Source organism: Gymnogyps californianus, chromosome 6 (genome assembly GCF_018139145.2).
Source record: "Gymnogyps californianus isolate 813 chromosome 6, ASM1813914v2, whole genome shotgun sequence".
Taxonomy (NCBI): domain Eukaryota; kingdom Metazoa; phylum Chordata; class Aves; order Accipitriformes; family Cathartidae; genus Gymnogyps; species Gymnogyps californianus.
In genome coordinates this window covers 4,249,049-4,262,865 of record NC_059476.1, presented here as the reverse complement: position 1 = coordinate 4,262,865, position 13,817 = coordinate 4,249,049, and the positions used below count along the sequence as shown (strand labels likewise).

The window sequence follows — 13,817 nt, the reverse complement described above, 5'->3', positions numbered from 1 at the left end:
AGAAAGAAAACCACCATCCCAACTGGCCGATGTATCACAGGAAGGTGTTTATTCAAGGTTTTCAAGACGAACTATTGCGTCAAAGGACTCAGACCTATCCAAGAGCCATCAGTATCCATGATGGTGTCCCACTCCCACTGATAAACAAGGGTATGCAGAGGGTCAAGGCCACACACAGATACTGCAGTGACTGGAAGGTAAATACTTGAGGATTTCCTACAGGAAATATGAACTCTGGGTAGCACCAGAGAAGCCTCATCCAAAGAGGACACTAGGGTGCCACTCAGAATATAAGCCAATAAGTCAAAAAGCTGAGAGACTCATGCATTAAGCACTGAAAAGTATTATGTGACTGTGCTGGCATTTATCGGCCATTAGACATATCAAAGGACCTGAAAAAAACCCAAAGAGTATGAATGGCTTGTTTGGCACTGCAAACAGTTCTGCTACTTTGCAAAGTACAGACAGCTTTGGTGGCACAACCTGACAAGTAAGAACATGATTTCCCACTGGATAATGACAAATTCTGAAGCAAAAACTCGATCAGAAAATGTCTGGGCTCACTTGGCCTTGCAATTATTTTTTCTCTTTGCTTCTTGTTCATCTCAGGGCTGCCACTTCTGGGGCATGTGTTGAAAGCTCAACTGACTCATAAATGTCAGTGCAAACTTTAACCTGTAAAACTGGGCATTAAAATTTCATGGCACTGGTGTTGAAGACAGCAGGCTAGCGCAGTTGCAATGGTATGGAGCAGAGGCAGCACTTGGGATCATCAGAGAGGAATTCAGTGGTGTTGGGAAACCCATCTTTTACACACAGACAAGACACTGCCATCCTGTATCCTGGATGTGCCACCACTACTGCCTTGTTCCCGTTAAGTTTCTACATTTCATGAGGAAATGACAATGCAACTGCCATAGCACCTTCTCCTCTGGCTTCCCAGCCAGACTGTTCCCAAAGACACTGCCAGCAACTGTGGAGGGCTGCTCCTGACTCCCTGTCCAGCTCCTGGTATTATTTAATTTTTTTTAGCCATATTCACAGAAACATAGGATAAAGAACAGCTGAGCAAGCAGCAGGCTGGGCAGCAGAAGTGATGCTTCAAGTTGTTTCCTTGCACGGGAATGCCTTGTGCGAGCACCGGAGCCCCACGGGAGCGATGGATGCCATGTGCCAGGACTGCCACGGTCTTCTGAGCTTGGGGTTTCTTGGAGGCATTGCTGCACACCTTGTTCTGCCACAGGCAGCACAGAAAAAATTAGACCTAATCTCTCTCTGTTGTTGTTTCCTAAATGAGAGGCAGGGGAGCTTCTGCCCTGGGGGTTATTGCTGCTGACGGCTTGTCACACACTGCAACAAGCCACCCTGACCAGGGCACTACCCAGCCAGAGACACAACCTGCGGCTGGATTCCGCGGCTGAACCTTCCCTTCAGCGAAACAGCAAGGAAAACAGCGTATCAGCAATATTGTACATCTTGCCTACCTTCTGTCATCTTAGCAGGGCCTGCCACGGTTTCTCCTCAACCTGGAGCTTCACTCAGTTTCTGCTGGCCAGAGGGAGGCAGAGGAGGCTGTGCGGGAACGCTGAGCAGAGCCAAGACTGACTCCGGACAGCCCCCAAAGAGCAGGAGGAAACCGCCAGGCTTCCAAGACGAGGAGAAATAACACACCTACCTGTAGGATCGTGCAATTTGAGATGGCCATAACAACTTAAAATCAAGGCGGCCGTGAAGGATAGAAAGGTAACCTTATTTCTCGCAGTGCCTAAGTTTGAGGGCCAGTTGTCTGAGCTGATCTCACCTTCCTCGCGCAGGCTCCGTCCTGCCTCCTTGCTCCGATTTACTCTGCGCTCATCTTCACCTAACCCTGCTGCTCCCCCTTTGCAGGCCTGCGCTCTGGCGGAGGTCCCTACCTTGCACCCACCGCCCCTGTGCCTGGGGAGTTGTTACAGAGCACACGACACGGCCTTCAGCTGCGTTAGCTGCGCTCACTTCATTGCTTTCAAAGGCTGAGAAATTGCCCTAAATTTGGGAACAGTAACAGGCACACTCCTGACGCCACAGCAACTCCGCTGCAAAATTCAGAGCCTTTTTATCCGAAACGGAGCAGGCAGGTACCGCGGCTCACACACTGCATGGCTGCAGGACTGCGGCTCTGCTTTGTTTCAAACACAGCAAAACTGACATCCCTCTCCATCTCCCACTCAGACGCGGCTCCACAATTTCTGCTGGAACTTTTATTTTTTAATTCACCCCGAGGTAAAAACTCATCATGGAATGGAAAATTTCAGCTCAAACAAATTTAAAATGTGGCAAAATTATAAGCTAATGGGAACAGGATCTGAACTAGGGGGTGCTGGACAAGTCTAACTAAACAGCACCAGCAGCTCCGCCTCTAAAGCATATTTTGACCCGCTACGTAATGAGACACAATTCCACAAACAGGAATTATGTAAACCACTCTGCATATATTATTTTCAAAAGCCCCAGCGATTCACTGGGTACATCTTTCCACCCACATGGATCCAATTACAGAATAGGCACCCAAACCCTCTGGGACAACCAGAAAAGAAAGAAACGGGTAAGCCAAGATCACTGCAAGCACACTCCGACTTAGCTTCATTCAGACGGGCATCACAAACCCGCTTAATTCTTAACAGACTACTCTAAATGTCTTTACTGCAGGCTGTTGCCCTAAAATTTCTTTATCCCCTCAAGTCTGCACCTTTACCCCACCCGTATTTTTCTATAGAGCAAAATCTGTTACCTGGTGCAAAAAGCTCACCTCTTCAAAACAGCCTGCTTAGAGCAAAAAGTAACACCAGCATACAAAGATGTCATAACTATTGATTAAAAAAAACAGAGAACTGGTCAAGCTGAGTAATGCAATGAGACTGAACTGCTTCTCTTCCTGCAAGACTCATAAACCTGCCTATAAAGGCTATGAACCGGCGTTTTCAAAGATACCACCCCCTTGTACGGCTTGGATTATTTTTCCATGCCAGATGCACGTTTAACAGAGTAATACAAACACTGCAGCTTCTTAATATACTCTTTTAATACCGTGGCAGTTTGTAAGCTATTTCCCTCAACATGTGACTACTTATGTTTTTAGTAAGCCCGTATGAAGAAGAATCCGTTTGGCAGTATGGACCGTGATTACAACATGCAGCCCAAGGATATTTCACCTCCAGACCTGCCACCGTCCTTCTGAATGGAATAAAGTCCGTTCCTAGCAAACTCTCCAAGGCTTTGTGTTGTGAATAGTAAAAGGGATGGTACAGTATATGCAACTTCATAAAAAGCACAGAAATCCACCTACGTACTACAAAACATTTACGTTTTCATCAGGAAAATATAGCTTTGTATCCCATCCACTTGTTTAAAGAGAAAAGCTGCACAAGTGTTTCCACAGAACAGGAACTCATTAAAAGCAACTTCTTTGGACCATGTTGCACTCGGCTTGATGGAGCAGTATAGATTCTTCTCACTGAACACCATTCTGTTAGCAAAGATTCCTCTCCTTAGTCTGCTGAAGTAGTTCCCTAATTTCTCATCATCTTTCACTGATTATTCCATATACCTTTCAAGACAAACCCCAAAAAAGTGTGTTTTCACAGCAGCTGGAATGGCCCCTCTTCGGTGCTTTACTATGCTATAATCCCAAGACTAGGAGTCTGTAATAAAAAATAGCCATCAGAGATGCCAGTATAGTATACTGCTGTCCTACAAGTCTAGTATTTTGGCAAATCCTAAGCTTTTTGCATTTTTCAAGGTAATTTTTACAGTGTTGCTTACACTCAGTCCTAATCTCTTGCTTATAAATACAACACAGCAGCGTCTTACAACAGTGAAACCCAGCATTTCAATCAAATCACAAAACAAGTGGCAAATGACAAAGTATACTTAAAAAAGTTCTGTCTTCTGCACATTTACAGATTAGAAAAGAATATCTTTAGACCAAGAAAAAAGAAAAAAAGCTCATATATCAGAGGAAAATAATCTAAACTTCAATCACATCTAAAGCTCTGTTAGCAGGTTTGTTGTATGATCCTTTTGAATTTCTTGTACACTCAGCAACTAGATCTGAAAGTAAACATCAAACCGGGAAGGCAGCTTTTGAAAATCCAGGCTCAGCTGATACAACTCTTTTAAGTCAAGTTCAAAGTAAATTTTGAAGATGAGATAGCGTACTGCACCTGAGCGTTTATGACATTCAACTGGAGAAATTGCAGCTCCACACTGCAGTGTACCCTGGACACTCCTTCCTAACTCTCATCTTCTCTGCTTTGCCTCCCCCCTCCAAAATTAACAGAGCAAAATTAATAGAGCTAAGTAACTCATGACAAGTTTAAAGCAACAGCAAAGGAGTGTTACCTTGGCATGCTAGAGTAAGCAATATGTAACACACAAAAACCAAGGGAAAAACCACCCTGTCCTGATCAGCATTTTACACTCACTGGAAACTCCACAAAGCCCCACACATTTTACTCGAACAGACGCAGTACAACTCCCCCGTGAGCTCTGCGCTTTCATCCACAAGCAAAACCTATTTCACCTTGTTGGCATTCAAGTAATTCTGCAAATTGTTACCCTGCAGGCCACTATCCATCTCCTTAAAAGCAGATGAATGCTGGAACTCTTTAAGAGACATAACTTAAGATATTCTTCCCAAAATAACACTCTGTTCTGCTTTTGCTGCTGATGGTAAAACTTGCACGAGTGCTGGTCTGCATAGGAGAATTATTGGCGTGTACACCAAAAAGTCAGAGCTTGTTTGCCATCACTTGATTTCTATCATAAGTTAATTACGCTATGTGAGCTGCAATAGAAAATGTTACCTAAAAACTTTTTCTGCTGGAAAATTGAAATAGAAGGTAAAAGCCACCTGTGCTGTGACACTGTAACATACTATTAATAAAGAATGATTTACAGCAAATCTGCCTTATCACCACACACCGACGAAATAAAAGCTGTTCCAACAATATGCCCAAAAGCACAAGAAATACTCCAACAACAACTTTTAAATTTTCCATCTAATTCTTATAGGGTGATAGTCAATATTACAGGAGATTGTCTACTTTCACACCCCCTGAGTGACACTTGTCTTGGACACTGCAACTGCCACCGCTTGGAGTGGGAAGGGAAAGAAGAGTTATGGCATGAGCCTCTGTGTCCCGGCTCTTTCTCCAGCCAGAGGAGAACTCCAGAAAGCAGCACATTTAACAGAGCACAACCTTTTTCTAAAGACAGTATAAATTTAAGCTCTGTTTCAAATTGAGACTGATTAGATCATTTCAGTAGAAATGAGGATAAAAGGAGAAGACCTGGTAATTAAAGAAAAATCCTGTTCACAGGATTACAGATGACTTTCAAATGAGTAACCAGCATATCGTTTTCCAATGTTTCAACACCAGTATGACTGTTTTTTGAGCCAACAGAGAGGACAGGGGATCTAGTCCTGGATCTGGAACTCTTTATGTCTAAGTGCTGTAAAAAACAAGGAAAAATTAGGTATTCTACCTTAACCATCTGCCAGCTTCTATAGAAAAAACTGGAGCATACTCTTACCTTCACAAATTCTGTCCAGTCGCTGCCGCTTGACTTTGTGTTTATCCACAAGTGCCATTCTTGACGGTATTTTGTAACTTTCTGATTCAAAAAGAAAAGCAGTCCCCCAGGAACTTAGGAAAATTCACAGGAATCGGCGTGCATACCGCCACTGTCGATCCTGCAGAGGAACGAAAGGATTCATTAGGATTTCCAGCACACCAGGTGAGACCTCCCCGTCCCCAACAGCAGAGCGGGTTTCTGAAAGGACAGCTGCGAGTTTAGTCCTTCCAACCCCAGTGTCCCACTGGTCACACATCCTATACTGCAAATCCAGCTTACAGCCCCTTTATCTTCCCTGCGATCAGAAAAAACAGCATTGTACACAAGAACTGCCGAAGCGCTGTATGGCCTTCCCAGTTTTATTTCGGTCTTAAAAATCTATTCCTAGCAGATGAAATCCATTAAGCTATTTTGTAGGTTCACAGACACTGAAAAATTATTAGAGAGTATATAAAAAAGGGAAAGTAGCTTTTGCTCTTCCAGTACTTACACACACACACACCCACACACACACACCCCACCACACACCCACTTTCATCTCTTATTTAAGCCTTGCCCTGTAAAAGTCATCAACGGACCTTGAATTTGCAACTAGACCTTGATACATATTCCAGCTGTCACCGTAGCCTGTCCTTACCTTCATACTTGAAGGGCTAACATTAAACTTTGGGTGCCAGAGCTGCCGTTTCTAGCATACACACTTTTAAATGTCGATGAAATAAAGCAATCCATAAAGCGGTATTTGTGGCTGATTTATGAGAAACATTCTGCAAAGGGCCAACAGCTGCAGGCTTTTCTGCATTTTGGTGACACAGAGGAAGACCCTACATGGATCCTCTCAGGTCTGATGCTTTTGTTCCTACAGAGAGCCAAAGGTTTGCTTAATCCCTGAGCACTCTGACCTGAGCTCAGGCTGCATACCCTGAATGTGCCATTGTGGCACTTCTACCCAACAGCTTTGTTGTAAAATCCAGGTATGAGTTTTTCAAAGCAAGTTCCACAACAGCATTCATGAATCAAGACATACAAGAAAAGACCTCATGCTGACAAGTGAATTCAAACAATTCAGCACTACATGCACTAATTTTTAACCGAGTTATGCTATACTGCTAGTGATTCAATATCCTCTTTTATATTTTAAGGTGAAGACAGATGACCCTGATAATAGCTACAAACCTTCCAGGGATGGATCCTGCTCAACAGGCTCCTGCCTTTTACCAGCCATCCACCACCCTTTTAAGCCCACTTAAAGGCACCAAAACAGCAGAATTAGTGGAAAGTTGTGATTTCTAGAAACAAAGCAAAACACCATCATGTTTTCGGAGGCCTTGCAAGGAGAGAAGGGGAAGAGGAGACAGGCATGAGAGCAAGCACAGCAAGAAATCCTCTCCTGAGTGGCCATCTGTATCATGCTGCAAAGTCTCAACCACTCTGCCTACAAAGTACTAGAAAGGGTTAAAAAAATAAAGTCTGAAAAGCCAGCAATAACCACAAACTTGGTACCACTCGTTCAAACTGACCCCCAAACAGCTCCTCCGTGGTAGGTGAATTTTCACACTGCATTATTTGCAAACAAAATTTTCACGACAGACTAAAAAACCGCTGGGTTCACATAATATAGGACACACGAGAAGAAGACACCGCAAACCAGGAAAATCCAGGCTGATGTCCAAAAGTTGACCTTGGGCAATGTGTGTAACCTCGACTTCTGCTTCCCCTTCTGTAGAGCAGCGACAGCAACACTTAACCCATCCTCTCGAAACACTTCAGGTTCTTCATATTCACATAGTCCAGTCAGGCACTTCTACCTTGCATTCTATTCCTCTGCAACAGCGTACGCCTCTCCTAAAAACACGCCAGCGAAGCAATAACTTCCCAGAAAACACAGTTAACAAACGCAATAGGTGAGGCTGAGCATGCGAGGGGTAAAGGCTCTAACAAAGCCGCTGCATACAGAGATGACAATTTCATGGAGATTATTGTTATTATTATAAATGGTTATCAATTATGCATCACATTGATAGTTAATTTATAAAAGGAAAAGGGTTGTGTTGCTACAACTGAATTCTGACTAAGGGAAGATAGGCGATTTCCTGGTAGTTAATGGCCAATTTCCCAGCAGCGCAACTGCAGCATAATCTCTGAGATTTATAGCAATAATTAATTGATTTTTTTAAACATAGGGATGCTAAAGAGCACGATTCCCACTCACATTAATAATTAATGCAACATTCTAAAAGAAGCAGAAAAATTCCATTCCAGAGGCAGAAGCTTGCTACAGTCAAAATATTTCTTACAACAAAAATTAAACTGTTTGTTAGTGTAGCTAAAGCCAGAGTAGCTAATAGCAGTTCCATGATCAACATTTAAAAGTATACACATGAATTTTTACCTCTGCTACATCCCACTCCACTTTCAGGGAGAAATACCAGGTTACAAAAAAGTCATGCCAGGAGAGAAAAAGTTAGCATTTTGTTCTGAACATGCTCAAACGGTTCATCGTGTTGGGGCTGCAACTCTTTTCCCCTTTTTTTCCCCAAACAAAATCAATATGCAAAGTGTATTTAATTTTGACAGAGTGCATTTTCTGATGGATGAATGCTTCCATTAAAGTTTTTTTTCTCCTGCCATCTCAATTCCCTGCACTACTCCCTGGAGGAAAACTTTCTACAAAAGAAACTAATAACAATCAGAGAAATTACTGCTCATATTATCAGAATCCCGCACAGCTTAATGTAATGCCCAGTGAACGAACTCCTTCCTAATGATGTTAACTATTCCATCTTTGTCTGACAGGTGTCCATGATGATATCAACCAGCAATAAAAGCCCAACTCAGAAGACTTATTAAAAATGTGGCAGGAACTGCAGAGCAGGATTTGGCAGGGATGGATAAAATGGAGAAAAGCAGATGTGCGGGGCACAGAAACAAGCGGATATTCCCCAGCCTTCGTATGAAGCTGTAATTAAGAAAGCAGTTCTTCCATTTGTGGGATGAAGGACGCAATTAGTTGCGCACCCAACTTCAATCTATCCTCAATGATTTCTCCATCCAACCCAATCTCAAAACAATCGCAAGGCTAAATGTCCCCCACAATAAAATAAATACAATCAGGCTAGGCAGAACAAAAATCACGGTCAGCAATTAAAATACAAGAAAATCTCATTGTATAAGGAAATTTGAGAGAGAGAGGCGCACGTACAAAAATTGTACTTCATCTTCAGCAAGATTAGGAAACAAGTGAAGTGATTTACATACAGTAATTGCATGGCCGTGTTAGCCTCCAACAGTGTCTTTCAAAATGTAAATTTTCTTGAAAACCCTCGGACATGGTGATAGCCCAGCAGTTATTTATTTATTTAAAGAAGGAACGTACTTAAATACAATGTTTTAGGAAAAACCCAATCCTGACATAACATATTTAAAAAGCTTCTTAATACTGCCCATTAAATACCACAATCCATGAGCCAGAAAATGAGAGCAGAGAAAGCTGTATTAGGTCTTACTTCTCCTGCTTTTGATGGAAAACGAAAACAAAGAAAAGGTGATTTTCCAAAAGAAAATGCACTGTTAGACAAAAATAAGAGAAAAGTGACTTTACCAAGAATGTGTCGTCTTCTAAACTCTCTCTCAACTACCACCGTTCTATCGTCTTTTCATGACACATGTAGGTAGCACAGGAGCAGAAACACGGGCAACGTCTATTTTAGAGCATCCACGGCAGGCATCACCATCAAACCACAGCGGCACCCAGCAGATGATTAAGAGCCCCCCTTCCCAGCGCTCCGGACAAAACCACGTCTCACACGTTCCCCCTCTGTGCACAGCTCCGGGAAAGCGGAATGGTGTTCCCTACACCCCGTTTTGCGACGAGCCGAAGCCGATGCAAGCGCACAGCCCCGCTGCAGCGTCGCAGGCGTTGGTAAGCATCATGAAACGGCATCTGTGAGTCCTGCCCAAAACGCAGCTCATCGGCTAGGCTGCAATAAAATCGTGACTGCTGCCTTCTGAGGTGTGAATGAACAAGTGGTACGAATGCACCACTTCTGCCAATGAATACGCGGTCGTAGGTTAAGTGGGACTCCTCTTTAACTTCAAATACAAGCATCTTTCTAAACAATCAAAAAAAGCACGTGCACACTCCCAGACCCTTAGTGGAGTCAGAAACCTGTTGCTCACAATTTCCGACTACATCTTCTGCCCTCTGCGAAAGATGGCATCAACAAAATGGAGATTCCCTACGACAGAAAACTCTTAGCTCCACGAACTGCAAAAACTCCCATTTCCAAACAGCAAAGGAAAATTTCCGTCCTTCCTCACATCTAAACTGGGTTTCCACATGTACAACTCCTTACTTAAACATGGGAAAATCCAGTCCAAATGTTTTGATGATACTGTCGGACATTTCCTAGGCTCTTGGGAAAGGAGAGGTTCCTGGAGAAGGTTTTGTACTCGTGATTACTGCAGGACATCAGTCCTCAGTTGGAAGCTGACCAGGATGCCCAAGCGGTCTATAATCGTGAACTTAGCATCTGTCAATGCCAAGGGCAGCTCTCCCTGCCCCTTCCTTTGCATTAAGGTCCAATTTTCCAAAGCTCGATCGCACTTGAATTGAGATTTCAATGCAAGAACAGCCCTCAGAGCTGTAAACTGTTTAAGCCCTGCGTTAGCATCACCGGGTGTTAACTATTCTGAACTAGCTGGCCATTTCCACGGCTGATCATTTCAGACATCGGCAGCTGCCGTGGGGAGGACAGGAGGGGCTGAGAAGCAGAGTTCGGCGCAAGAAAGGCAGCGCGGAGAAAAGAAAGAAGGAGACACACAGAGATAATGACAGGGGAGGGAAGCGGACAAAGGAGACGGTACAATGCAGGAGGAGCACTTTGCCAACACTGTGTCATCCTTCCTCCCTACGCCAGCGGCACGGCCTTAAGTGGGATGCCCCTGCTCAGCCCCCATCACCTTCTCCTTGCTCTAAAGCCCTGGCACGACCGCAGGGCAGGAGGGAAGCACGTGGAAGGGAAGGGACAGACAACACGATCCTTCTTGAGATCCTTTTTTTGGATGCACAATAAAATAACGTGGGGAACTCACAGTGTCAAGACACCATTAAGCCTGATAGCCCAGCAGGAACCAAAAATGGATTAAACATTTATATGGGTAGTGAGAACAAACATAGATTTTCATTAGCCCAAATAAAAAATAGTTTTGTTTTTTTTTTTTTTAAATGCCTGAGGGATGTAATCCCTCACACTTGGGAAAAGGAATCACACAGTTTCTCTGTGGCCAGGGTTTGGTCTTCTCCTGCTCCATTAAATGCTCTCAGCCATTGCATGGGAAATAGGATGCTAGGAAAAAAAAAGAGGCTTTTTCCCAATTTCTGGGAGAACTACCTTGGCTGTAAATCACACCTTGGTGCGAGGCTCCCAGCAGCCTGCATCCCCTCCATGGACCCTCAGCACCCTCAAAACGGTGAGGGCAGGACTCTTGCTACAAAACCATTGTTAACTAGGTTTAATGCTCTTCCTAGTTATTAGTATGATTTTGCTGCCGCAGAGCGTTCAGTGATGTTTTGCATAAAGGCGTCTCTGTGGGAATGACTAGATGACGCCGTGGGTGGCAATAAGCGTTATTTGTCTAGGTGACTCGCTTTTTTCCTGCCCAGAAACCTAACGATCAAAGTCTTGCCCCTCCACTGCCTACCTGGTGCCTTCCCCCGAAAACTGCTGGGGAAAGTGCACTCACTGGGTGCCACAGCCTGGCAGAGAAAGCAGTAACGCAGCAGGTTAAACGTGCTTCACAGAGAGCCGGCACTCCCACGTTAGCACCTGCTGACGGCAAATAAAGAGCTCGTCTGCTCTTCACCGTACAGAAAAGGAGAACAACATGCTGTAGGAGTCTTGCGCTGAAGAACTGGTAACAATTCTGAGGAACTTGCTATTACATGAGTGAACAAAATGTACCATAACGGCATATGAGCCTGCACATCTGTTGCTAAATTAAACACGCTACATAATGATGCAGACCACATCTTAAAACATTATGCAACAAGATACAGACTATGCTAAAATAATAACGTTTCAAAGACGACACAGAGGGCCTGATCCTGCATTCCTTTCAGCCCTTGAAAGTGACAGCGAGTATCCCTCATCAGTTCTACTCCATCAAAGCTACTTGTTGACTCAGTAAAAGAAGAATCACAATTATATATATACGCCCTTCAAAGGAAAAAAAGACATATGGGTTTGTAGCATTTTCCTTCCTCTCCATCTTAATGATGCATAAAGCATGAGAGAGGTTTTTGTTTGGATGTGCATTTTTTTTTTTTAAGTTTCTTTAAGAATCGTATTTCAGGTTACAAATTGCGCTCCAGATTGGGTTCTCGGTAGCCAGAAAGATGTTATGAAGACCTACTGAAATGACAATATTCAAGTTGCCTCAATAGCCATGGTACAAAAGAGAGGGGAGTGAGATACCTGGGGTTTTGTTCTTATTTTATTTTTCAACATTTTTTTCCCCAATTTTATTTTCCAACATTAGTGACTAGTTCTTGGCTTTGAGAAAAGATCCAGGCATGCTCCGTTGTCAGGGAGTAACAGCCCTCCGCAGATCCTCTGTGAGTTTTCAAGTAAAACTAAGAAATACCAGAACTGGCACTCCTTTCATTCCCAAAGCTAAAATACAAACAAGCAACCCAAACAGACAGCAAGAAAATTGCTTTAACGAAAATAACGGTCATCTCTCTTTCTGGCATCAGAAGTGAAGCCGGCTGATGCTCTGCTTCCCCTGCACCGACAGCCTTCAGGGGCCTGGTGGTGGGCAAAACAATAACCAGGAGCTGAACCCAAATTACCCACTTAGCTTCGAGAGCGCCTAATCCATCTGCTAATTAATCATGGGCCTCCTTCAGCCTCTCTTATCTTGTTTTTCTAAGTATCTGACGCTGATAATGCACACACTGATATTGCTACAGCACATAACCAGCTGGGAAACTACCCTTAACTTTTCAAATAAAACAAGAGGAAATGAGACATAAAAAATCTGACAGTCTCCAAAGGTCCCTGCCGTACTGAAAAACAACATCTCATTCTACATTTTACCAGAGTTCTTTAAATTACTTGTTATTTATTTTCACTAATTGCAAAGACTGATGCTGGAGCGAGGTGAACCTTTGCTGTTTGCACATACGGATAACCAAAAGCTCTCCTCTACTCAAGCCGTTAGTTGCTCCTGTACCAAAATCAGCACAGCCAAATTAGAAACCCCGAGAAAAATGACTATTTGCTGGTTTGTCGGATGAGCTATGCAGTTACTTGGCCATTAGAGGGCATTTTATACTGCAGAGTGAAGCGCCGGCACACAGCTCGTGAACAGCATCGCTAACCCCCATCTGGAGCTGCTGGAGAACAGTTTCTGTCTACTCTCATTTAGTAATTGCCACTTTTCAACCTTTCCATATGCTGTATATAGATGAGCAAGCAAGAGCAAGGACAAGAGGAAAATAAGATTAAATAGCTATGAAGAAAAGTCCTGGTTAAATAAACACTTCGGTGCGTACCTATTGTTGCTTCCAAGGTTTGGTTTTGTTCAGTTCAATTCTTCCCCTCTGCTAACTCCAACACAGCAAACTTCATCCTTTTTACTCTCACAAACAGCAGTTTATGTTTTAAGTTATGAAAATGATTAACCGAGAAAAACAGTAAATTGTGCCATGGCATCACTACCCATCTCCGGAGCTAGAGGGGAGAGCTCATCCACCTCCGGAGCTGAACAAAAGCAAATCCAGCTTCCTCACTGTCAAGAGGTAGGACATGGCTGCTTACCTTCAGACGTCTCCTTCTAGTTACTACTCTACTGCTACATGTGAACTTCAAACTGTTTTCAGCTTCTGCTGGCTAGGAAACCACACAAAGCCACCCACTTCCCTGCTTCAGTGGTTTTCCTCTCTCCATCTAAATACAAATCAAATTAGGAAAGAGACAGATATCTCGCTATACATCGCCAAATATACGTATGTTTGTAATCAGGGTGGCCAAACTTCCTGAGTACAAGCTGCATACCAAAATCTTCATGTGGCCCAGAGCCACATCCTCCCAACCTCCGTACCGCCCTCCCGCCACACACGCACCCCGCACCCCCCTGTAAAGCTTGGCGTTTCTCCTGTCCCCACGACTCTGTGCCACTGATCCACCAAGCCCACTTCC

At 43.7% G+C, this 13,817-nt stretch overlaps 1 protein-coding gene across 1 annotated transcript in view; it reads right to left on the bottom strand.

Annotated features, from left to right (window-relative positions):
• Positions 1 to 13,817, bottom strand: part of CTBP2 (C-terminal binding protein 2) — a 143,713-nt gene that overhangs the window by 57,546 nt on the left and 72,350 nt on the right. Inside the window, exon 2 of the mRNA XM_050898735.1 lies at positions 5,572 to 5,731. Coding sequence (XP_050754692.1) covers positions 5,572 to 5,629 — 58 coding nt within the window. The 5' untranslated portion in view covers positions 5,630 to 5,731. The remainder of the gene's footprint in view (positions 1 to 5,571; positions 5,732 to 13,817) is intronic.